General features: G+C 42.7%; 2 protein-coding genes across 5 annotated transcripts in view; both read left to right on the forward strand.

Moving 5' to 3' along the window:
- Positions 1 to 10,164: 10,164 nt before the first annotated feature.
- Positions 10,165 to 14,848, forward strand: LOC125749857 (solute carrier family 35 member G2-like). The gene is made up of 2 exons (XM_049027199.1): positions 10,165 to 10,506; positions 12,457 to 14,848. Exon 2 carries the CDS (start codon positions 12,467 to 12,469, stop codon positions 13,709 to 13,711), a length of 1,245 nt encoding a protein of 414 aa, XP_048883156.1. The 5' UTR covers positions 10,165 to 10,506; positions 12,457 to 12,466; the 3' UTR covers positions 13,712 to 14,848.
- A 2,764-nt stretch (positions 14,849 to 17,612) lies between these two features.
- LOC125749873 (cytoplasmic protein NCK1-like) overlaps positions 17,613 to 27,129 on the forward strand; it is a 29,468-nt gene continuing 19,951 nt past the window's right edge. For all 4 annotated transcript variants that reach the window (XM_049027200.1, XM_049027201.1, XM_049027204.1 and 1 more), the window contains exon 1: positions 17,613 to 17,741. The gene's annotated coding sequence lies outside the window, so the exon portion shown is untranslated. The remainder of the gene's footprint in view (positions 17,742 to 27,129) is intronic.

Raw genomic sequence — 27,129 nt, forward strand, 5'->3', positions numbered from 1 at the left:
AGAAAAGCTACATGCTAAAAGCCCAGTGGGGGAACTTCCGGTGTACTTTTCAGCAAAGGACCGTCTATTCAACCCTGAAAGTCTTAGGGTATGCTAATTTCCGAATACCAAAGTATCTGGGAAATCACACTACAAAATCTGACCGCGCACAGAAACAACACAACAGTAATTTGAATGACAGCTGTAATCTGTCTTTGCTCATTTACAAAAGAAACCTATTGTGATTCATTGGACATGGAAGCACAAAAGAGAGATCTGCTGTGAGTAATCGCGCATCCCTGAGGAATAGCACTGTAAGAGAAGAAGATGCTTTCTGACAGAAGGGCCCAGACTGTCCTGATGGTTGCTGATCTGAGTATTGTGATAAAGAAGTAATTATCCGAAGACCACACTAAATTTACAACATCTGCTGCGGTTAAATGTGGTGCAACGTGTGTCAGTGAGTGTGTGAGCGTTAGGGATTGTGGGGGGGAGGTGTAATTGACTCACTCTGAATTCAGGGTCTGGCAGAGATGAGTTTTCAGACGCTCCCTGTGGTGCGAGAAGCAGACGTTCGTGAGGCGGGGAGGGGGGGGGGGCAGCATCGCCCCCTACGGGCCACCGGAGGCTGATCAAGGGCCAGCAGGATGCCTCGTACCGTAATATCAGATAAATTGGTTGTGTTATTTTATGCTGCCACACTACGAATCTACAGGGATGAATGGACTCAAATTTCTCAGACTAGCGCCACCCCCCTAAATATGTAAGACAGCTGCCACGGGGGAGGGGAATGGAGAGGAGATGGTCCCAATCTCAACTGGAGTGAAGTGGAGATGATCTGGGATGGTTTTAGGGTGAGCCTTTCTACGTTTGTCTCAAGTGAGCTCAACCCTTGCCTCTTCACCGGCCGTCTCTCCATCGCCCTGGCGATCATCACCAGCCATCTGCTCCAAGAATGGAGCCCCACCTGCCGTGTCGCCGCCCTGCTGGTCCGCCCCAGCTGGCCGTGTGACAGAAATGGCTCACCGGTGCCAAGAAACGGAAACGCCGGGCCAGGGTACGGAAACACGCTCAGCCTCAATCTTGTACTCTTCTTATTTTGCTTTTTCTTTCCTTCTTTTTTTGCTCCCGGTGCCAAGCGCTGACGCAGCCGGCTGTGAAAGGAGCACGGCCAGAGCCGAGCGTCGAGCCGGATGCAGATTGACTCACCCCGGGAGCTGCCAGGACACCTGGGCTGCAAACACACTCCGGCCATTTGTTTACATTACAGCCCCAGTTATTTGTGGCAGCGGTTTGGTTGCCAGGGTAATCCTGCTCTGCGCACCAGTGAAAGATCTGCGTTGCCTTGATTTTTACCGATCGAAGAGCGTTCCCTTCGGAAGGCAGCGTGCGTCACATTAACCCCATAAATGCCAGCTGGCCCTGAAGTGACCCCTACTCCCTGAGTTACACCCACTATGTATCCAACCCCCCCCCCCTAAAAAAAAATAAAAAATCACCTAGTATTAATATCCAACTCTTAAGCTTCGAAAGGAATACAGTCTCTGGCTTCACCATGTAAATATCTGTGCTCCTTTTACTGCTCTCTTTAGCATCCATCACTATACTCCATCTGCAGTACTCAGTACTCAGTACTGATACTCTGCATTCTGACCTAAAATCTGAGATATCTCCTCTAAATTAAAAGTAACACAAAGGCTGAAACACGAGATGGTTTTGCCTAATATGATTTTGTTTATCTTTCTTGCTTGAATGCCCAGGATAATTACATGTCTGACTTCATTGTCTCCGGCACTTATGGGGGGGAAATACTGCACTTGCAGACTGAATCAGCTTTTAAGAACCCAAGGCATCTCATTGTTTCCCATTTGGGATATCAGACGTAATTCAAATCGATCTGGTTATACTAGTGAATCTGTTCTGTTTGGATTGCACCTGTACCCTACACTAAAACATTTATTACGGCCTTACTGAAAATGAAAGATTGAAAAATACATTGACCTGCTTGGTCGGATGATCTCCTCCACCTAATGATTTTAACGATGTTACCTGTCAGTCGTAATGCGGACATAACCTGCAGCCATTACCCTTTCCTGGAAAATAAGCCAGCGTCTGACCCCCTAATGGAGTCGGGAATCAGGAGTCTTGCAGTCCACCTCCGCAGCTGCAGAATTCACATGCTATTAAGCGTGTCTGGAGTGTTAGTCACCCTGAGAGACACCCCACAGCAGCCCTTTCACAGACCGGTTATATCTCATCGATTCACTGTTTCTCTGACCAAACGTGTCCCGAAGGCTTCAGATCACGATCCGAATTGGATTTTACACCATAGAAGAGGATTATTAGGATTATTTGACTAGCGTGTCACACTGGCCACAAACCAGTAATAAATGGTGATAACTTGATGCGACTCCTGGGAAATGCAGTCATGGCTCCTGACATGTTTTGCAACCCAGTTGAACAGATCCTTGCGGATGGAGAGATACGATGCTGCAGACGGTAAGAGGGACATTACCTCACGTCACCTGGCCTGAAGGTTGAGCCTCAGAAGGTCCTTCCTCCAGTAGGTGTGGCAGTGTGTGGCTCAGTGGGTTAGGGCACTATGCCTGGAACGTTGTCGGCTTGATATCACAGTTACCAGAGTCCTGTCACCATTGGACCCCCAATGGCTCTGCGGCGTCTGACCCGACTTTTTCAAAAATATACAGGACTGTGCAAAAGTCGTAGGCAGGCAAAGAAAATGATGCTCAGATTATCCTCGCGTTGGTGTAAAACTATGATATGATGCCTGTCAAAGTGTGTCAGCTTCGCCGTTTCAGAACCTCTGCTAAATTCATCCTAGTATTTGCAGTGACTGTCCAGTGCAGCCATGTATTGTTTGACTTGGCCACTAGCACACCTCATACAGCTGGTCAATCTGTCACTGATTTTTTAAACCAATATATTTAATTATTTAATTGAGCTGTAGGTGAAATTTAACAAAATCATGGAACGGCTGAGGTGCCCCTGAGGAGAAGTTTGGGACCTGAAGCGGTGTTCATCTAGCCATCCAAGTAGATATCAGTAACCTTTTAAGAAACAGAAGAAATTATTACTAGTTTTTATATCTCTTAATTTGCACATGTTCTAATGTTAAATTGTGTTTTTTGTTCGAAGCCAAAGTACACCTGCTTCCCAGATAAACTTTAAACATTTCTTTGGACTGCCGAAGACTTTTGCACAGTGCTGTATATCACTTTGAATAAAAACATCTGTAAATTAAATGTTGTTTTTCTATGCCAACAAACGTGCATAAAATGTAATAAAATAAAGGTTGTAGTTTGGTTCCTTTTGGCATTATTTCATCTGGAATGACATAAAGGTCCTAGTTTCAGGGACATTTTGCTGTTCGTCCCTCTGGCCAGCACGCCGACATCGTGAAAAAGTTTGGGTAGCCGTAACGTGCATCATCATCGAGTGCGAATCAGACTTTGCCACGATGTATGTTAATGTCTGTAGCAGACGGGAAAATAATGAGCCGTTCTGATGTTGGCTGCGAGACGCATTAATGGACGTCGTTGAGTCGAGTCATTAAGTCTCACTGCCTCTGCCCTTTGTAAAGCAGCGCATGAAGGTTGTTATGATGGACGTGGTTTGGACAGGGAGACAAATGAAATAATGGATCTCATTAAACAATCTGGTCATGGGCAATGAATTCCTCCCAATGAAGCATAATGATATAACACCGCCCCTGGGGTACAGGTTCGAGTCAGACCCTAGCATCTGCATGCTCACAGTTCCTCCCACAGCTAAGACATGTGCCACAGTCAGTTTACCAAACAAACAAATTCTGCTGGTTAAATGGAGAAAGATGTGGGAGATCTGAGACAATCTCTTCAGTGGCCATCTCCATATGCCGGTGATCTCTCGTTATGTCCACCACATGGCGTTCACTTAGAATACCACCAGAAAAATGACATAGATTAACTACATTACATTAATTAATTACATTACTTTAATAAATACATCAGCTCCCTGTTAATAAAAGAAGAAATCTTACAATCGGAAACATGATAGTGTCTCATGCCTTAGTACAGATTCTCACACAATAAAGGGCATATATTCTGGTCAAACTGCAAATCAAGGTGCTAATACGGTTAGAACTGGGGCAGGATTAGGTTTGGGGTTTTGGTAAAATGCTCACTGTAAAAAAAGCTGGCAACCCCTGGGTCAGTGCTAAGGATACTATTAGGTTTAAAGCTAAAGGTTTGTGTATATACTGCATATATAAAAGTATATGTAAAATTTAGACATCTGTATAAATATCTCATTGCTCACTGCAGTGTATGTTTATGTTTGACACAACACTGCTCTGAAAGTGAAATGTGTCCCTGTAATCAATACGCTCCCGGAGATTTGGGCTGTAAGATCCATTATGGTGTCAACACAGGCTATTGATGAAACATCTCAAAGCTAATCCTTCTGCTTTAAGGAGCTTCCACTCCTGCGGGAAACGGGAGAAGTTACCTTCACCGAAACACCACAGCTTCTCAGCTGAATCTCCCTTTGACCAACCAAAATACCACCTTCCTGAGTATTTACCTTTCTTACGGAGTAACTGAAAACAACATTATTGTAACGTGCTGCTGTATGATGCCATACGCAGAGTGTATAACAGCCTCAAAGTGGGTTATCATTGATAATCACGCTGACTGCGCTTGAAAAACTGAATATAGTAGAAAATCTACCTTTTCACTTAGTTACTTAGTCAATTGTGTAAAAAAATCATGAGTAGTAACGGATGTTTTTGTTAGTATATATTTCATCCATTGTAAAGAAGTGGACTCATAGACTTCTGGTAAAACAGTATTGTATTGTTTCATTAATTCATTAAATTGCAGCACGTTCATGCCACGCCCCTCTCTGCACCCCCCTCCTCTCCGATTTGGTGTCTGACGGCTGGCTACACCTACTTCATTCATTATCAGCTTCACCTGTTCATATTTGAGTCTCTGGGTGTTCCTCAGGCTGCGTATTTGACTGTACTTGTGTTCTCATGTGCCCGTTTTATCTCACCTTCCATTGCTGAAGACCATTTCCAATACTCAAGAAAAGAAGTACAGAGGACAGTAAAAATCCCTGGATCCCCCCGATTATAATAATAATAATCGATACTTTATTGATCCCTGTAGGTACATCGAAACTGAACGAAACCAATCCAATTATTCACGGAGTCCAAGTTCATTCTTGGAAGACAAGTACTTGTGGAAGACCACAAGCACGATCTTTGTGTTCTTGGTATTGAGAAGGACCCCTGTTTGAAGCCTCCTATGTTTTTCTGAGGATTTTGTGAGATCTCTGATCTAGTTAGCTGGGCTTTTCAGTCATTGATTGTTTCCAAGTTGGCCCGCATAATTAGGCTTTGAGTCTGCCTTCCCTGTCAGAGCGTATTTGACCTTGGGTTGTTCTTTGTAAAGTTGTTGTTTCGAGTAAAGCATTTTCTGCAATGACATCCTAATGTCTCTGTGGGCTTTGAGCGTGACGCTTCATGACTAAATACGCATCTAATGTTTGTGCTCCAGAACTGTCTGAAGAGAAGAGTCTGCAGCCATTTCAGGACCCTTGTAAACAGAGCATTGGATGCAAAAATATGCTATATAAACCTTAAACATATGAACCTTCACTGTGCTTACAGGCAATAATCAGCCAGTTCGGGAATTGTCTTTCAGTCTTTCTTCCCAAATCTTGACATTATAGTATGTCATTATAAAGGGTTACCCAGGCCGTCGTTTTTCTAGGTCCATTGCAGGAGATAATTAATGGATAATGCTTCAATTCATTAGCGGCCAACCAGTTGATTGTGACCACCCCAACTCGGCAGAAAAAATACCAAGGAGACCAACCGGCCCCCCCTTTCTCCCCGGTAAGCATCAAATTCCCAGGCTGTTTTTCAATGCCAGTCCACCCCTGCCCATAATAGATCAATCTTGTTATGATGAAGCGGCTTTTAATGCTTTGTTACATCGGGGGGGCTCGCACCTTCATCTTGTCTTGCTTTACAAAAGTAATATGAATCTTACTTAGAACATTACAACTACAAACACATTGTTCCTGTCACTCACTGATGAAGTGTTTCAGCAGACACATACTATGTGAATCCTGAAGGTAAATAGCAGCAACGTGTTCCCCTGGGAACACAAGGTGCTGCACATCTATGATAATTCATTGTACTGCAGTCTTTACCCAGTTACACAGCTGGACATTACACAGGAGCAGCTCAGGGAAGGTGTTGCTCTCCCCAGGGTATTGGCGGGTAAGCTCATGTCATGTAAACACTAAATGCTATGCTAAATCCCAGGTCATGTAAATGCTACATACCACGCTAAAGCCCATCTCAAGTAAACCCTAAATGGTTTGCTACAGCCCATGTAATGTAGACACTAAATGATACACTAAAGCCCATGTAGTGTAAATGCTACATACCACACTAAAGCCCATGTAATGTAAACACTAAATGATACACTAAAGCCCATGTAGTGCAAATGCTACATGCTATGCTGAAGCCCATGTAATGTAAACACTAAATGATACACTAAAGCCCATGTAGTGTAAATGCTACCTGCTATGCTGAAGCCCATGTAATATAAACACTAAATGATACACTAAAGCCCATGTAATGTAAACACTAAATGATACACTAAAGCCCATGTAATGTAAACACTAAATGATACATTAAAGCCCATGTAATTTAAAGACTAAATGATACACTAAAGTCCATGTAATGTAAACACTAAATGATACACTAAAGCCCATGTAGTATAAATGCTACCTGCTATGCTGAAGCCCATGTAATGTAAACACTAAATGATACACTAAAGCCCATGTAATGTAAACACTAAATGATACACTAAAGCCCATGTAATTTAAACACTAAATGATACACTAAAGTCCATGTAATGTAAACACTAAATGATACACTAAAGCCCATGTAATGTAAACACTAAATGATACACTAAAGCCCATGTAATGTAAACACTAAATGATACACTAAAGCCCATGTAATGTAAACACTAAATGATACACTAAAGCCCATGTAATGTAAACACTAAATGATACACTAAAGTCCATGTAATGTAAACACTAAATGATACACTAAAGCCCATGTAGTGTAAATGCTACCTGCTATGCTGAAGCCCATGTAATGTAAACACTAAATGATACACTAAAGCCCATGTAGTGTAAATGCTACCTGCTATGCTGAAGCCCATGTAATGTAAACACTAAACGATACACTAAAGCCCATGTAGTGTAAATGCTACCTGCTATGCTGAAGCCCATGTAATGTAAACACTAAACGATACACTAAAGCCCATGTAGTGTAAATGCTACATGCTATGCTGAAGCCCATGTAATGTAAACACTAAATGCTGCATTAAAGCCCATGTCATGTAATTCCTACATGCTACGCTAAAGCTCATCTCATATGAACACTAAATGCTGCATTAAAGCCCATGTCATGTAATTGCTACATGCTACGCTAAAGCTCATCTCATGTGAACACTAAATGCTGCATTAAAGCCCATGCTACATAAACCCTAAATTCTATACTAAAGCCCACATCATGTGAACAGTAAATGCTATGCTGCACATAGCCTGCCACCTCCTGCCTAATAGCACATGGATGGAGAGTATCCTCTTACAAATGCTTTGTAATGGGACTTCAGAGACAGGAGATTGGTTGCTAAAGCTCCTTTTCATCAAGAGAAAATCTGTGTGCTTGTTACTGGAAGCTGGATTTGTCTGCAGAAAGGCTACAAATCCATGATTAAAATAACATGGCATTTTGCTCTAGAGCAAACATTTCACTCTGCAAGTGTGTGTCGAGTCTGAAATCTTTGTTATGCTGGTGGGGAAAAAAAACTCAGAAAGGCATTTGATTCTTGGGGGACCATCGAATATATTTTCCATGGGTTATCATTAAACACATCATTAAACTGATTACTGAATACCATAGAAACAAAACTGAAGAGTCCTTCAAAGTCCATTGGAGCTGTTTCAGTTTTCCTCATACCAAATTAACACAGGGGCCAGGGCGTAGAAACCTTCAGGGGGGAGGGGGGGTGATGTGTACCCCCCTACTATTTAATTTTACTTCATTCACCCCCATTGTATTTAAATTAAATGATGCCACCCCCATTTCAAACTCTTTCCTACGCCGTTGACCGTTGAGATCTGCGCAGTGTCATAAACAGAAGCATACTCTTTTTGAAAAACTCATAGCAACCCACTATGCACACAGTAGCTATTCACCAAACAAAAAAAAAGGCTGTTTTTCATGCTACCTGGCCTTCTGAAGTACAATAACATTGATGTTTCACAAAGGCATGGGCAGCACAGCTCAGAGGCGACGCGCTGGCTGTCGTCCTCTCTGCGGACGATGAGGGCTTTGAATGCTCTGAACATGCCAGTACACAGCCTCTTCAGACAGATAACTTCCTAACCTTACAGCCTCTTCTTAACAGATAACCACTGTGTGGCCAAATCAAGGCCCACATTCACCGCAGATGAGCAACTGCCTGGGAATCACATTCATACGGAATGGAAATACAGATTTTGAAATGGAGACTGTTTTACATATGAAGCAGATGCTTTTATCCAAAAACATGTACAATTGAGAAAGCAAGGTCAGACAGTATATGGAGAAACTGGCACTGTGCCAACACAGGGATCTAAACCAATGACCTTCTGATTACAGACACGCTCCCCTAACCCACTAAGACACACACTGTGGTTTAAATGGTTGTTTAACTGAATATTAATCATCTTTATATGAGCTTTTTACATTTTGATAGTTCATATAAAATAACTGGTCATACTCTTTAACCAAATGTGTTTCTGTTTTAAAAAAAAACGGTGTAGGGATTTGAAATGCATGCTTTGAAATATGCGACGAGGTTCTCCGCCCTCCTGTGAATGTAGTTCTGGCAGGTTCTCTGATCTGGGTGACAGTATTTACTGTAAGTATCAGTAGGAATATATGCTGCCAGAATGTGAGTATGCGAATGGGAAAGCTGTACGACATGGGTGCTGCCCAGTGTGTCATTTAGACCTGGCATATAGAGGCCAGTTGGATGGGTATGGCTCGATCACGCGGAAGGATGTGCCTAATCTTGGCAGCAGGCTCACCTGGGAGTAACGCGCTCAATCGCATGATCATGGACAGCAGGGTCTCTGAGAAACATGAGGACAGGACAGGTCAGATGCCTGGGAAAATGCTGAATGTTCATTAAAGACGATTGTAGATGTGATGAGGAATAGCATCATACTGTACTCATTAGCGTGGGCTAAATATTCCAGAAAGGCACGTGAGCTCAGCCTGTGATGATGCCTATTTTTAACACTGCGGAAATGCGGTAAGAGCATTTCACGGCAATCAGCTTACGATGTTCAGCTCTATTTTATAATTTGAGGATGATACACGTCTCACATCTAAAACAAAAAAAAACTGCAATGCCAGTCTTCCACGTGATAAATCACGGTTTGGATCAATTCATCGTGTGATGGTTCACCACAAGTGGGACCAGCAACTCAATGCAGGTTCCCTAAAAACCATGATAATAGTTCATGGCATGAAACTCCCTTTCAATGGTCAGGTCCTTTATGGCTTACTGGGGGTCCTGACCCCCCCCCCCCCCCCCCCCCACACACACACACACACACACACATTCTTAACTAGGCTGGACAGATTGTAGGACAGTAGGCACAAGTGTGGTTTCACATTTGCTCCTCAACCATTTCTAAGGTTCAAGTTAAATATATGTTTGGTACTGAAGGCAATAATAATGTTCATTGGTGATTATAACATATATAGGCTTACACACTTACATTCTTTATATTGGTAACCTGTGCTGCGGCTTGCATGCAAAAGCAAAGGGTCGTTTAGAGCATCATTAATATTTGCTTTAGTTGAACTAATGGCATGACAGGCCTTGTACCATAAATAGTACGGATTTAAAATAGCTGTAATTACTGACAATGCACTACAGTTCATTGTTTAAGCTAATTATGCCGTGTGCTAAGAAGAAGAAATGCGCCGAGTTCTGATTTTTGTTAAAGGGGATTGTTTAGCGGTGGAGGTGATGGAGAAGTGAGGGGACTTTGTGCGGATGCGTGCTCAGCAGCCGAGGCACCGATTCCCCCCTTCCCCCCATCCCAGTCTACGCCGCCCCTACCGAACCCGTCCCTGTCCATCTTCACCACGCTCACCTGCCCCTGCGGCCGTACTTGGACGTGTGATGTGCGGCGCCCCGGAGCGCCTTCCCGCGCTTCTATAGCTTCACAACCGACGCCAGAGGCGCACAGACTGACAGGGCTGCGCATTTCGCCTTACCGAAAACGTAAAATAATCCCCCTCTTGGAGAGAATGACGGGGAAATGGCAAACGCAATACTGTACGTGTAGAAGGCAAGGAGAAACAAACCGGTCTAATTTATGATACAAGTACAATCTCAGCTGCCATTTCACCGGGATCCTTTATTCCGCAGAAAGGTACGTTGGAAATGTGTTGTCAGGCTTTTCTTTGGCGTTTATTTGCCTGTTACCCAGGTTTTTGGTTTTGATGAAGGTTTCATTTGTCAGGACGCTTGGATTAATTTTCCGGTCCGGATCGGGCTTGTCCAGTGGATTTATGAATGGGAATGAACCTCAATGGGTTTAAGGTGCGACAGTCAAATAAATTTTAATTACCCCACGCGCCATCCATGTACGGGAACGTTTATTATGTTTAATTGTTGCTGAGCGATGCATTCTGTCATTTGCAATGAGGAAATTCGACGCTTATATCCGTTATTAAAATAAAATAATAATAACGTTTTGGAAAACCGTTACTGGGCATTTTCAGAAACATACACAGTTTTACAAAAGACGTATGTCGCATTTTTAAACACTAACCATACTAATAGCATACATGCTTCGGATTTTTAACTTAAAAATAATAATCACCGAACTCAGAATTATATAACTATACAAATGCAACACCATATATAAGCAAACTGGCTTTATATTACTGTCCGTTTTTTATATATCACTCTATAAATTAATTTGAACAAGGTGTAAAGCATGTGTGCTGCCTGTTTATTTAGTGAAATATTTGGGTCAGAAGATTAAGATGTCATATTTGATGCGAAACCGATTTAAGTCGGTATTTTCTCTCCCGTGAAGATGTCTGTCCCATGTACAACGTTTCCTTATAAGCGTTCAGCTAAAGTACCATCAAAAGACAACAAAAATAAAATGCTGACGAATGTAAAGGCAATTATAAAAAAAAATAAGTACCCTAACATTGCTCATTGGGGGGGTACCCTGCCGAAATTAAGCAAGAAGGATGGGGGAGGGGTCCTGGAGTTCACGCAGAGTGTCGCCCCCTTGTGTTCATTTTGAGTGGTGCGGCCCTATAGCAGTAATAATTCACATGTTATGCATTATCGAACTGGGTTTCAATTACGGTTGCTGTGAAACAATTAAATACATAATATTAAATATGAATTCTGCGTCGATGTTACAAAGTAACGGCGTTACGCATGAAGAATAAAAAACGTCAAATAACTGCGTAGGCCTATGGGGTGGTGTTTTTATTTTGTGGTTTCGGTTTGGTTTTATAGTTATGCGTGTTTATTTTTTTCCTGAACTCATCTCATCAATAAATCGTAACATCAATTGCTGGTGGAGCTTTTTGATAACTTTAAATAATATATATATATATATATATATATATATATATATATATATATATATAAATGTATCGAAAATCATTTCTGCATTTCTGAGAACTTCTTATAGAGTAGTTCCTTCATTTCGTACTAGATGATAATCCCAGTAAACGACACGGATATTTTCAGTTGACTGCTTTAACTCTTCTTCAGTGTAGTGCACATTATTGTTAATCATGCTAATGATCACATATTATACGAATTATAAATTAGACCCATTTTCTAACAGGAGTGTCTTAGTTTAGCTCCAACACAGCGGTGTTTTCACAGTCACGGTGAAATTTCACTTAAAGTGAAATCATTTTTGCCCTATCTGATTAAATCAGTCTCACCGTGTTTGCAGAATGCTTTCATCTGAATAAGCGGAATTTAATTATAGAAATTTTAAACATGACTTCATGAGAGAAAGAGAGAGAGCGACATTGCAAGATCACTGAGGCGATGAGTGCATAATTATGTAACCAGGCCGTCTGTGTTTAAAAGTTCTTTGGCTTGGTCCGTAAGCGAAAACCTTCAGATTATCTGTGCTTATTCAGTGACCGTGCAGTATGGAAATAGAAATCCATCCGTCAGTCTTAAATAACTGCTTAGGCCTGGAGCCTAATTCCAGGAGGGACACCTCGGATGGGATACCAGTGACAGCAATTCAGATTTTAAGGAGTAATTAAAATGTCTTTAATCTGAAAGCTGCAAAGCATGCATGACGTCTAACGGTTTGGTTTCTTTTAAGTTGAAGGGAAATGGACCCGTCGTTTATGCAGTCATATGGAATGAAGAAGAGAGTGAAGATCCACCCCAGTACAGTGACGGTGAAGTATGACACCCATTTCCCCCAGCCTGGGGACGAGGACTATGATGACGCACCCTCGTTTGAAGACTTTGGCTCTTTCGTGGACGACAATCCCAACAGGAGACTGATTGAGGAGAACAAGCAGGGTAGGACTTTCTTTGGTTCCATAGATACCCGACCGAGGTCCTCTGGTGGCTGCAGGGACAATGGAGTGGGCGAACAGCTGGCTAGCTTTGGGGAGGCCTCTGTCTTCACCTCACGGATCACCTGGGCCGCCCTCTTCGGGGCAGCGGTCGCCCATGGTTGCGTGGCTCTCATCACGCGCCTGGCAGCTGACCGCTCCAAGGTGCCCTCGCTGGAGCTGCTCTTCATCCGCTCGGTGATCCAGGTGTTCTCCATCGTGGTGGTCTACTACTACCAGGAGGCGCCCTTCGGGCCCAAGGGCTACCGGCTGCGTCTCTTCTTCTACGGTGCGTGCAACGTCATCTCCATAACGTGCGCCTATACTTCCTTTGCCATCGTGCCACCCAGCAATGGTACCATCATGTGGCGAGCCTCCACCACCGTCTTCAGCGCCGTGCTGGCCTTGCTGCTGCTGGATGAGCGCCTGGGCTACGTCGACGTGGTCACCGTCGTGGGCAGCGTCTTCGGCCTGTGCCTGGTCATGATCCCCAACATCGCGGAGGAGGATAGGACCCCGCTGGGCTTCTGGAAGGAGGCCTTCGGCTACACCATGACCGTCATGGCCGGCTTGACTGCCGCCCTTTCCATGATCGTCTACCGGGCTATCAAGGAGCGAGTGAGCATGTGGACGGCCCTCTTCACCTTTGGCTGGACGGGGACTGTGTGGGGCGCGTCCACCATGTTCGTCATGCAGGAGCCCATCATCCCTCTGGATGCGGAGACGTGGGGTTACCTCACCGGCATCTGCATCTGCTCCACCGTGGCGTTCCTCGGGGTCTACTACGCCCTGAACAAGTTCCATCCGGCGCTGGTCAGCACGGTGCAGCACCTGGAGATCGTTGTGGCCATGTTCCTGCAGCTTCTCGTCCTGCGTATGATCCCCTCCGCCTATGATGTCATCGGCGCCTTGATCATCATGGTCAGTGTTTTTGGCCTGACAGCCGTCAAGCTCAACTGGGTGGGAGGCAGGAGACAAGATTATGAAGAAATCCTCGACTCACCCGTTAAATGAGGGCCGTGCTCTTGCATGTGGCCTCTCTGCCAGGTGGCCTTCTAGCCGATTGATCGATTTGTCCGTTTTGTATCGTGCTGTTGATGGAGTTCTAGTCGTGTGCTTGTCTTTGATAAATGTACGTGTGAAATTACAGTGGTCCATGGCACTCTCTTCTTATGTAATTTATTTGCACACAGAATATCAAAGCATACCACCTGTTATATCAACATGTCCCACCAATGCGTGTCTGTTGACTGAACATCACGCACAATGAACCTATGAAGACCACAGACCTCTTTTATAGGTGTAAGGAGGGATGATAATGTAGCCTGTTTTCTTCTCTTCGTTTCATAACGACTGAAGTTTCCGCTGTCAAATGCATTGTCAGGGAAGTGTTATTAATTCCTGAAGGAAGTCCATGTCAACTAGGGAAATCAATACTGTTCTTCGGTAAATGAGTTAAGAGTAAATTAAATGTGGCCTGACCCGTTATTTCATATCTGACCTGAACCGTTGGTATCATTATTGCAAGTATCATTGCAATTGCGAATAAAGGACTGTTACAGTATGTTGTAATATTTGTGAAACCCTAATTTTGAGTCATTTTGCATCAGAATCAATGCAACCTTAATGGGTCCAGCTAATGAAATTTAAGCGGTGTCAATTCTTTAAACTCGTACAGGATTTTTTATGTTTTAGTGAACGTTGACGTGAAGTTTTAATTGAGCGTGTTCTCCTGAATAACTCTTCAAGAGGCTGACTAAGAAGAAATAGGATTTCAATATGCGCCACCAGGTGGCGCGCTTCAGCCAAGAATGTAATATTATAATATATTACAGCTATGACAATTACTTGTGAGTTAACAATAAAACACTATTGTTGCTGTTTAAATTTATGTAACTGGGAGTAATTCAAAATTATGGTTTTCAAATAAATTTCCATTGCCTGCCATGTATTTTGTCACCTAAATTGGTGCATTCAGAAACTGCAAAACCACTTGAATCAAAATGTTTTGCAAGATTTAACTTTTTTTATTATTATTTTACATGCATATGTGCTGCTTCCAATGTTCTGTAACAATGGTACATCAAAAGAAGTCACATAATGGGGATACAAAAGTAGTTTTTTGTCATTTTAGGAAGCTTGCCGGTACATTTATGTATGTCTGTGTTATAAGAAATATTTCAGAATGAAAGACTTTCCTGTTGTAACACTAACTGTCTGTCCCTCGGCCACGAAATATATATAAAATGGGAATAAGCATCTATTTGCACAGGAAATCGGTCATATCCTATGATGTGAGGTTTGCTCCAGCAAACAGTCGTGGCATCATGGTAGCTCCTTACTGTAGGTCCCCAAGAAACATACGTTTCCTTGTTCACATGAAGAAAATGCCTTATTCATTTTTTCCTCTGTAAAACTATTAACCAGGTCATGTAGAGGTCTGTTTTTAAAGGATCCAGGCTACAGCCCTGAGGCCACAGCAAAGCCACACTCCTAATACCTTGTACTGTTGCTGTAGGAAATGTGCTGCTTCCTTCCTGTGGGCGGGGATCTGTCTGTCCAACCACAGACCAGGAAATAGACCCCTGCTTAATTTACATATTAATCTACCACTGAGCTTCAAGGTCACTGCTCCTATATAAAGTACAAAGCACAGGAAAAAAAAGTCAAACAGAGAAAGGGACACAACGTACCACAGGTGCATCGTGGGAAGGATGCACATGCTTCCCAACACAGTCTACAAACGTTTATAACATTTTATTCTAAAATGCTCGGCAGCACCTTGGTTTTATTACTCATTTTAAACTTAGAAACTGACCAGTTAATGATATATATTATACAGCTGGGGAAAAAAATAAGAGACTACTCCTGGTTCTGCTGGCAGAAGGTTACACTGAGCAGCAGGTTGCTTCCAGGCAGCAGTACACAGGAACAGTGTGAAGCAGGAGACACTGGCAAAAACCAAAAATCATACAGGTAAATGGCGGAAGTGACCGTTAACTTCTTATGAATCGGAGGATGACGTCAAGTGACCTTCAAAAGGAATGGGAAACATGTGTAAGTGTGAAGTGCACTGATAGGACAGTTCATAAGAGGGTCGTAGAAGTAGGACTGAAGTCCCACAAAGCAGGGAAGAAGCCCTTCATTAATGAGAAGCAGGGAAGAACAAGGTTGAAATTTTCAAAAAAAAAAAATATATAAAAAAAAATTATATATATATATATATATATATTATTCACAGATACACACCCATAAATTGAGTGAAGCAAAAAACTGTGCTTCGGTCACTTTTTCTAGGGCTGTATATCCCCATAATGCACCACAATTCAGGTATAAACTGTGCTTCTAAAGCAATGACTACTCCACCAACGCAAAAATACAGTGTCAGTCAGGTTTTCCCGAAGATGCCATACATCTTTTGTATCTTTTAACACACTTTGGCAGACTCTTTACCTGTTGTACACCGTTCAGATGAAAATCCTGCCCTGCAGACACTCAGAAACCCCCCATGCACTCACACAGCATTCATCTCTTACTGTGGTGCTGTTAAGAGTGAGTCTTTAGCTGTAAAATTATAGAAACAGCATGTTTGTTTAAAGGAGTATTACCTTAGCAATGCTCTTGTGGAGTCCAAAATGAAGACAAAAAAGGTCATTCACACACATCATCCTGCATTCAAGAGAGGTGATTAATCAGGAACAACTCTAGATTATCGACATGATAAGTCTGACAAGATGCTATGCAAGACCTAAGATTTACTGCAGAAGAGTGCAGGTACCCAGGCATATGCATGCACAGACACATGCGTGCATGCAACACAAGTATGCCCTGAGGAAACTATTCGCACTTCTGCATAACAAAAGCACTGCACTGAGAAGAATGTAAAAATCTGTGTGGCAATCAGTGTTCACATTGATCCTTGTGTAGCACATTAACTGAACTTCCCTTGTGTTCATATAAGTCTTCGGAATGCTTTATAGAGAAAATAACTACCTTATTGTTTAATGAATGTGGACTGTAAATAATAGGTAATTTAATTTCTTAGTGGAAAAAATGGAATTTGCGCAATGAGTTACAGTCAAGAAACTGTGAATCAGTTACAAAGGCTTTTGCATGCAGTGCATGGAATGGTTATCAGACCAGCCTCTCCAATTTGTCTTCTGATCCCCAGTTCCCCTGAGACTGGGAGACTGACTTCACAGTTGAAACAAGGGCAAAGGCTGCTTGATGCACATGGGGGCACTGGCACCTACGAAGAGTGGTTAAAAATAAAGGGATGACTCATTGCTGAGGACAATTAGCTGCCAAAGAGGATTGGGGACACAAAGTAATAGAGTAAGAATATGTTATGTTAATGAGGCAAATAATGCAGGCAAAATGCTATAAAAACCCATGTTCTACTGTAAATCTGAATGCACTTCTGCACATTTTATCAGTCCTTATCGTTTTCTATTTTGTTTGGCTTTTTTGTAAATGCGGTTTTGAAGGAGAACATCGCCAGCAGCAGCAACAACAATCATAATGAAAGACAATAAGTATATTGTGCTATCTATCTATCTATCTATCTATCTATCTATCTATCTATCTATCTATCTATCTATCTATCTAGCTTGAATTGGCTTAATTTATTTCATAATTATATCATATCTCTCGGTTAATATATAAAGGCCATATTTTGGTCCCCTGCTAACAGTCCTAGCATTTATTCCGGTTCAGCTCCTAAAATCACATTCTTAAACCCTACAGTTACGCAGTCCACTCTAGCCTTTCCCAGGAAACTGGACATTAGTTAATTCGAGAGGGCAGAACCAAAAGCGTTTGATGGACGAAGCCATTGTCAAATAGGAGGAAGGATAGTTCACACTATTAGCCAATAGGACTTAAGCTGGGAGGAGCCTCGCGCTACGTTAGACTGACGAGCGCGTCGCATAGAGGCGCGTGCGGCGAAGCGAGCGGACCGGGAATTTGTGTCATTTCGTCTACGTATTGTTTCATTTTCTTCTTGTTTAAATATCCAAGAAGCCGACCTGCGTGTCCATTTCAGGTAAGCTGAGTGAAAACTATGCATTTTATTATGATAACAGCCGAAGCTTGTATTGTACGTACGGCACGAAATCAGTTTTTAATGTGGCAAAATCCCCACGGGTACGAACTTCATGCGTTTTAAAAAAATGAATTCAGCCAATATTACTGTTTCTCGATTAAATATATGCCGTGATTAATTATTGATAAGTGGTTTGTTTCCGTCTTTTTCCGTCCTGGAACCCCCCCCCCCTCTAAAGCACATGGTGTGAGGTATTTAAGGTATTTACTTCACAAACTGCAGTGTGGGGGGCAAAGGGGCTGGAACCTAAGTTTATTTTTAGATTAGATTAAATGCGCTTTAACTTTATTGCCATTGCACAAAGTACAAGTACTCAAACAACAACATGCGGTTTGGCATCTATTTCTTGCAAAAATGCCAGCAATAGTTGTATATTATATACATGTGTGATCAATAGTTAGACAATGTACATCTGTACAGTAGTATGCATAGGATAAATAGTGGGTATACAGAGCATCTGTGATTGCAGAAAAAGGATAATGAGAGTTTCTGTGCTGTGTATTATTTTGGGACCTGATGGCTTTTACTGGGGTTAATGGCTATATGGGGGACATTGGAATCTTCCACAGTGTCATTACGTGGTTCTCTCCTAAGATGAGTTTTGGTATGTACTGGGAATCAGAGAAGTAATGAATTTAAGGTTTGGGGATGTTTTAATTGTGTCCTTAATGGTCAGACTGGAGTGCTTTCTGCTGCTGATGTGATCTTTTTGAGTAACAGGCAAAAGCAAAGCCTGGCAGCACAAGTCCTTACCTGAGGCATGCATGTCAGGTAATGATGGGTTCCTGTTGTTTCACAACTGTAACCAGAAGCCTTATTTTACACCTAAACTATTGTAAATCTTTGAGGAAAACCATTTTACTCCTGCGTTGATTCAGTTGGTCACTGTGCCTCAGTTTTCCCCAAACAGGTCCGCTCAGCAGTTTCGAAACAAAATGTCAGAGAAACCGATTCTGATCATAGTGCCGGCAATCCTACAGTGGAAAGATATCAACGGGAAATAGCCAGTGTCATGTGACTTACAGCTTTATATGACAACAGTGGTTTTTTTCAACCTCTTGACATCTCCGCCTTTATCACATCAGGATATACTTTGCAAAAATGCGTTTCAGTTGTCCTTGCTGCTGTTCTAGCTCTGAGCATATCTGTTCAGTCCAACTTTGGTTGTTTGTGTTCCACTCTTTGTGATCTAATCACTGTTTCGCTGGTGCTGTAATCTGAATGTGTCAATCTCTGGTGGTTTTCATTACCCAGATAAACTGTGAGGTCTGTCATGCAGACTGAACAGTTATCTGCTCACAGGGTACATTGTTGTGACTTTTCTGTTATGGCATACTTTTGATGATGCCTGTCAGGTATCCAAAGAATCAGCTCTCTTAAATATAACCGTAAGGTAAATGGAAAACCAAATTATCGAACCCATCTTCTGACCCCGTTTCCCTTTGCAGAGGGGGGTTCTGGTGAAATTCTGATATCGGTAGACAATGCTATAGGTTAAATAAGTATTTTTAATTGCTGAAATGGGAAAACAATGACTTTAACAAGACTGAGTAGCGTTTGGTAAAGGAAATGGAGTAATTTCTTAAAAAAAAACATTACTGTGACATCCTTGAGGACATTTCTTAATGGTAGATTTCGACATCTTATCCAAATGTATAAAATCACAAGGGAGAATAGAGGATGAATAGGCAGCGGGATGAGTGTGTTGGATTTTGGCTCATTTGCTCAGCCCTGGGGATTGTGGCTGTAACATCCGCAGTGCCTCCCCCCCCAAAAAAAAAGCTACGACGGGTGGGGGTGATGGGTCGTCTCTGTGCACTGCTTTGTTCTTGCAGGAACATGCCATGGTTTATCTCCCTGCAATGCAGAGGGCGGGCCATGCATCAATAATGTGACAGGCATTACAGACACATAAATGGGCGGGGCTCCGTCCCTAGAGCTGGAAAGCATGGCCCGTGACAAGGCTTGCTAATGGGTAATAAGGCACATGAAGTGCTTCACTGTGCAGAAAGGGCGTTGCTTTGGCACAGCTGGTGTGGCCATGCGGTAATTATTTGGAAACCTATTGACAGACACCCATTAATGCTGAGCCGTCATAGAAGGAGTCTGTTTATCATCATATGGTAGATCGAGCTGAAATTGGGGTGTGATAGGAGCTGAAAGCTCATCTGTATAAAAAGCCATATCATTCGAGGGTTCTCCCACTGCATGGGGGAGGTCATTTTCCACTTCCACAAGCACATTTCCCTGGTGGGAATGGCACCCCTGCTTCAGCTCAGCGAATGGTGACATCCGTGGGTGTAGCAGATGATCTCAGTTCCCCAGTTTCTCATTCTTCTCTCTAATTACCAATTAGTTATTACATTAACCATTGTGGTTTGCTCTAGTTTGTGGTTATATCTGCATTTGGAATTATGCAGCTGAAATAATAATAATGGAAAAAACAATATAAAATAATTGTGTAGTTGTATGTTTAAAAGAACTTGGGTTTGGTAGTAGTGACTTGGAACATGGGTACTGTATCATTTGAGAACTCTCTCTATTACTGGCAAGGAAAGAAGCTTCTAGATGGAGGTCAGTTCCATGTGCAGCTTGGAGTAGGGGGTGTGCTTATTAAATGAATCTTCTGTCAGTATTTTCTGCATTAGCTTGGGTACTCGCAGTGAACACACTCTCAGTGGCGTGACTTGGGATTCTCTGGGGACCCCTGTCTCCCACGGTCCTCTCCTTTCTTGCTCCCCTGGCCCTTATTTATTTATGTTTTTGTCAGACCAGCTGGCCCAGTGGTTCCCCTCTGAGAGTCATCTGGGGAATACTGTCATCTTCCAGCCAAGACCGGGACTATAACATACTTACTTTTTGCTCTGTTTTTGGGAATACTTTTTATGACTGTCTTTATATACACTTCAGTAAACAGAGTTTAAAATCCACAGCGACAGAAGTTGTTTGGCTCTCAGTTAGGGTTTAGCATTGACTGAAAGTAGGATCAGAGGTAAATGTGTTAACCATTAACCACCATCTTTATCCTATGTTTTTCTCTCCATTTTCTTCTTGTTGGAGATTGGGGTGGGTGAAAGTAAAACTCACGTTTAAGGTTCTACCTTCTAAGGTCTTAAGTTGATGGAATTAGCACATGGATGTAAAAATCGATGTGCAGCTATAGATGAGTATCTCAAATGAGTGGAAACATGTGTGCGGGACTTACCCTGAAGTAAAACTGAAAATGCACACCCATGAGGGAATTACATTTATTAGCTATTGAAGTGCTGTTGCAAAGTCAGCAAGTGGATTTCTTAAACTCCTGGTTCCTGGTTTTCGCTCATTCTGTTTTGTATATCAGATTCATGGTTTTCAGAAATCTTCAGCCTTGGTGCTGGTCTCAATGTTTTAAGATTAAAGTGCCTTGTCTTTCACTTCCTTATCTATTGCTGTCTACTCATGCCAGACTTTTAAACCACAAACACTCTTTTTATAACCTTTTAAACACTTCTCTGTATTACAACTGAATAATGTAATGTCTAATAATAGCCTGGGAGCAGACTCAGATTATTCTCGTTGGCATTCCAGCCCTCTGTGAGCTTGAGTTGCCTTCACTGGAGCCTGTTATTCTACTGGTCCATCTATAAAGGAGGCATCACCGAGTGCTAATGCACCACAGATCCATGAGCTGCATGGTGCTGGACTGGCATAGAGATGCCACCTGCCCACACCCCAGAAACCGAATGCGGGGTGTCTGCATCTCACAGCGCACTCCGTGTTGGTTCATAAGCCCCTTCTGTAGTAAGCAATGACTATTTTAGGAAATTTCCATAGATAGGCAGAATCTGGATGTTTTCTTTCAATTCAATTCAATTAATTTTTAAATAGCGCCTTTCATAACAGAGTCATCCCAAAGCGCTTTACATGGATGTGTTGTGATACATTAAACATCATTAGAGAGAGATACAGAATGGGAAAAAGGAAGGAAAGAAGTTAAATAAAGAAAGGCAGAAGACAACGGAGGGGAGGAACCAAAAACTCCCAGGTAAGGAGAAAAGAAACCTCTGGGTGTCCAATGTCAACTGGCTGCCCACCCCCCCCTGGGCATCCTAACATTACTGAAAACAGAATAGAGTGGACGTGCTAGCTAAAATATAGGCATAAGCTGTGATTAAGAATGAAGACAAAGTCCATCAATGAGTCCGTTATCCATGTTGGCCTATGAAGGGTGGCCAAAGTCCATCAAAAAGTATTTTTTCCACGCTGGCCTGTGTCGGGTGGCCATGAAGGCTGCACCCGCGATGATACAGTTCGTAGGTCCCATTCGCGATGTCACTCCTCCATGGGACTGTACCACGACACCAGCTCAGATGGTGCCTACCTCGGGTACCACCCAGATGTGTGGGAAGGCAGAGAGCATGGATGGTTAGAATATGCATTGACACATAAATGGACAAGCATAGTAGATAAAAATGACATGTACAGCAGCACCAACAGCCTTAGTTAGGTTGTGTTAGGTTGCGGGTAAGCTAAATGAAGTAATGGGTCTTCAATCGAGATTTAAAGACCAAGACCAAATCGGCATCCTGAACATAGGCTGGTAAACCATTCCACAATATAGGGGCCTTATAGCAGAATGCTTTACTGCCCACTCTCACTTTATTTATATATGGAACGACAAGGAAACCTGCATTCTGTGATCTGAGAGGACGATGCGGTTTGTAAACTTGAAGTAGTTCTGTCAGGTAGGCAGGAGCTAGACCTTTAAGTTCTTTATATGTAAGTAGGAGAACTTTGAAGTCAGCTCTAAACCTAACTGGAAACCAATGCAGGGAACTAAGAACTGGGGCTGTGTCTTGTGATCAGTAACCTCTAATGGGCGAGTTTGGGTAGCTTTCTGCCTTAATCTATTAATTTTTATGCAGGCTTTGCATGTGTCCTGTCTACAGAGAGGTGTAGAGTTTATTTGGTATTCCTTCCTCTGACTAGTGTTTAAGCAGTTCTGCAGCTGGCCTTAAACCATCCTAAGCCTGAACTTCAGGAGCATCTACCTTCTCCTTTCTCGCAGTGGCCTTGCCTTTTCATCGACTTGGTTTGCCCTGGATGTGTCTGTGTGGTTTTATTTTATGCTCCCAGAGCTCAACAAACAACACAGTCCTATCTCGGGCCACAGAGGTAGTGAAAGACTTACGGCCTTGTTCTGGCTTATCAGGGTCCTCAGTAGACATTACTTTCAGGAAACGAAATATATATGTATAATGTATTTTAATAAATGGTTTGACAAACATTTTGCTTTTTAGAAATCGGGAGTAATAGAATGGAATTTACAGCAAGGGTCTTTACTACAGTGTCATTTTAACCTCTGATATTAAAGCCTGTATTATGCCCTGGAATTTCACAAGGTGTCAGACCTTGTCTTTTCTAGGGGCATGAGACCCTGTGGTCCCTCTGAGGCTGAGCCCTGATGCTCGGGGTAAATGCCTCAGGGCACAACGTGGGTAACTGTCTGACTATTGTTTTTAGATACACCGCTTTCACTTCTGATGGCTGCTTGGGTTTTTTTTTCATTTCTCTCCAACCATGGTGTCATTGGAATGCAGCCCCTCCCCTCCCTTTTTCCTCTTGTCCATGCGAGCGTTGCGTTACATATCAGTGCAGCGGTATTATTGAACTCGCCAGCACCACAGCTCCTACCCAGCAAGGTACTTGAGCAGGGCCCTTAAACCCCTGAAAAATGCTCCGGGGACACTGAATAGACAATGGACCCTCTGCACAGACCCTAAGCTTCACCACTATATATCCATCCATCCCAATTTCTCTTCTAATTTGTCCTATGCAGGGTAATGGGATATTGGCTCCTATTCAGGAAGTGGGGCACCAACCCATCACAGGGCAATCACACACACCATTCACACGTAGGGTAAATTTTGGAAACTCCAATTCAACTTAGCATGTTGTTAGACTGGAGTAGGGAAACCAGCAAACCCAGATGAGCTATGGGATATGGGAAAGATGGGAAAGCATTCCAATGTACCTATACTTTTACTTGTGGAAATGGCAAATAAAGGATCATTTAATTTTTATTTCATAGTTTGGCTTAAGTGACTGCCCTGTAAAATGGGCTAAATGGTAGGGGTGATGCAGAAATGTAGAGCCGGATTCACGCTCCGACCCACTATCATCATGTCTGTGCTGTGTGGGTGGAACCCGGCTGCATCGCTAAGTGTTTTTAGCCAAGGTTTGCGTTTCAAGCTTACTGCATCACTCTTTGTGGTTTCGCCTTCTCGGTCCAGGTCTGATCAGCCCAGTTTCTCACAGGGAGAAGAAAATGACGGTCGGGAATGTTTTGGAACCTTGTGTCATATTGTTTGTCCATGTCCCTGGATTTTGTTGTGGACCCCTGCTATTTACCTATGTGTTTAAGTGCACAATTGGCACAGAGGCCTGTCATTACAGCCCATTCACTCAGGGACTGTCAAGAAAGGAAGGGAAAAAACAGGGAGTCGGTCTCCTCCTCAAGGAACTGTAGGCTGTCCGAATTCTTGTGCTTCATCCTTCTTAGGTTGTATTTGCAAACCGAATGTGTCACAGTGGTTCAGCAAAGCTGTCCCATCAAGCCTGGAAATGCATTATTCTTTTGCCGAAATCCCAAGATTCATTGCACAAACCTTATGATGGATGTAGCCTACAAAGTCTATATAGATCGCGTCCCTTGAAGGATGCAGCCCTGAATTCGGACACAGAGGTAGGCTATGTTGGGGGGGGGAAGGGGTGTTAGGGAGATGGGAGGTTGTCCTTCTCCCCATGGTGACGCAACCCCTCTGGGGGGATGAAGGTACACTGTTTTGGAGTTTGCTCAGTGTTTATGGGGGTACCTACCTGAGAACGCCGTAAAATAACACACGCATATTCTGATGGCATCTGTCTGCAGGGACATCTTAGCATTCACCTAATTCATGACTCGGTTCTCGATATTACGTTTTACGTTTCGAGTTTCCCACTATTTCTTCTTTTAAAAAAGAAAACTTCATTACCAAAAATGCTTCATATTTTCCCATTGTTTATCATCTTTGCCTGTTGGCATTGTTTTTACAACAGATCTGGTTTGATCACGCATTAGTGAATGTGGCTAAAATTTATATTGAATAGTCCAAAATGGAATCCAATTAGACACTTCTGAAATAATATCGAATCTAATTGTGAGGTCAGGGCCGATTCCAAGCCCTAAGCAATACCTCTATGTTCCTCAAATAAAAAGTTTGAAGGTTATGTTTTGGTGCACATCTGTAAATTAAAGTCTGTCTGAAACATGGCATGTGAGTTTTTATTTTCGGCTATTCTTTTCTGTCAGCTTTCTTCAGGTCATGATTGTGCTTTGAAAGAGACAGACTGGTTTTGTTTTCAAGGAATTATACCCGTACAAGCCTTGGTCTTTAATCATTTTCAGAATTTGTTTCCAGTAACTCTGCATTTGTAAATTTGTGTTCCATTTAGAGCTTTTTAATCATCTATCCAAATATGGAAAGCTGCTATATAGTGATTCATATCTCATTTCTATTGGATTGATACTGAATCGAATCAGATTGAATTGAATCAGTGGCTTGTGAATCAGAATTGAATTGAATTGGCATCTGTGCCAATTCCCTGCTCTAGTAGGATCAGGATCCATTGTCCCTTAAATTGGGGCATCACACTTCTCCCTGCTCACACCCTGGTGGGATGCACATGAGTGGCTATGAGTATGTAACGTTTTTTGCTGTTAAGGGATTTAAACTGCCTGTTCACTAAGTTACCTATAACTGCCGCTGATTTAGACCCATGTGTGCAGTGACTGTTTTGCAGTGACGTGTAATACTCCAACCATGAGCTTGGCCTGCCACTCCCCTGCCCTTACCCTCCTCTCTCCCATATTGCTATGGGGCCTCTTCAGTGTATGTTACACACACACACACTCGACAAGCACAGAACAGCCTACCACCTGAGGAAGTGGTTAGTGGCTTCCTCCCGGCCGCTACGGAGGGGAAGCTAGCTTAGCAACACCCAGATTGCATGGGGCGCATTGTTCTGGTACCAACTGCAGTGTTGTGGAAACAGCTGCTTGTCGCCTCGTATTTCTTGTTGTTTTTTCTTTCTCTTTTCACTGTACATCACGTTGCACCGAAGAGATTTAACATCAGAGGGAAGCAGCCACAACATGTCAGGAGATTAATGGCCATCCGCTCCTCTGGGATTCCCTAGGGGGGTTATGGATAAGGACCATGCAGTGGGAGGAGGGGGTCTGTGTGGGGAGGGAGCGGGAGAGGGAGTTTGCACGGTAGAGCTGTTTGTTATGCAGCTGCATCTTCGAGTCCTCGAAGCCAGATGCTGTTTTTTCTTTTTCTTTCGTCCTAAATGCTTCAGCATCTCATGTAAAACGGCTGTTCACAGGAACACCTGCTCCATGTGCTCTGGCCACATGTGCTGCTCGCCTTTCTGCATGTTTATTAACTGTGCAGTCTACTGTGTGCTTTCAGTCTGGATGGAGGCTGTCAAGATGTGAGTCTGTCTCTCCATTGGCTGGAAGGAGAGGTGTGTGTACTGGGCTGCAACGGTACACATATTCCTCATGTGCTGTTCGGTTACATCATCTTCGGTTTGGAATGCACAATGAAACAAAGGAATACATTTATCCACATGGGCAAAAGCTAAATTCAGAAGTGGATGTTCAACACAGAAAACATTATGCTAATTGTCGCTGTGAGTCGGTTACAACTAGTGCTGGTTATTATTGGGGGTTCGGGAACATTTCGGTTTCACAATGAATTACAGCAGCACTGGAGAGAGAACATAATCGAAAAGACCAAGAGTATCTTTTGACTCCGATACATTGCTGGAAACACATCCAGCATGCCAATTGATTCAAGATGACAATATCTGAGTTTGTGTGCATCCAGAGCAAGGCAGAAATGACCTTTGCAGGTTAGTTTCCTTGTGACACTTAAAGTGCCAGGACATTCAGACTGGGCTAAAAATATAACTGATGTTATAGGGATGTTTATCACTACAGGTGTGCAACCATACTCAGTAGTGGAGAACACCGGACGTAGATTTAGTTAATTACGACTGTTATGATGCAGTCTTCTTTTTGAATTTTTATTTTGCATATACAATTAAGCACCTCCTTGGTTTGGTTATTTGGATTGCTTTTAGTTTACAACGCTTCCTAATTGTGATTGTGTCGTGCAGGTTTAATAATAATTCATTTAAAAAGAAATTCAGTTTTCCCTGCTTTACTGAAAAACACACTGTACAACCCACCGTTTATATATTTACTATGGAATTTCCTATGATACGTTCTCTGACATGTCTG

Source organism: Brienomyrus brachyistius, chromosome 1 (assembly GCF_023856365.1).
Source record: "Brienomyrus brachyistius isolate T26 chromosome 1, BBRACH_0.4, whole genome shotgun sequence".
Taxonomy (NCBI): domain Eukaryota; kingdom Metazoa; phylum Chordata; class Actinopteri; order Osteoglossiformes; family Mormyridae; genus Brienomyrus; species Brienomyrus brachyistius.

Bases quoted from the DNA above. Each gene is read 5' to 3' on its own strand.
- LOC125749857 (XM_049027199.1), top strand. From the start codon at position 12,467: ATGGACCCGTCGTTTATGCAGTCATATGGAATGAAGAAGAGAGTGAAG.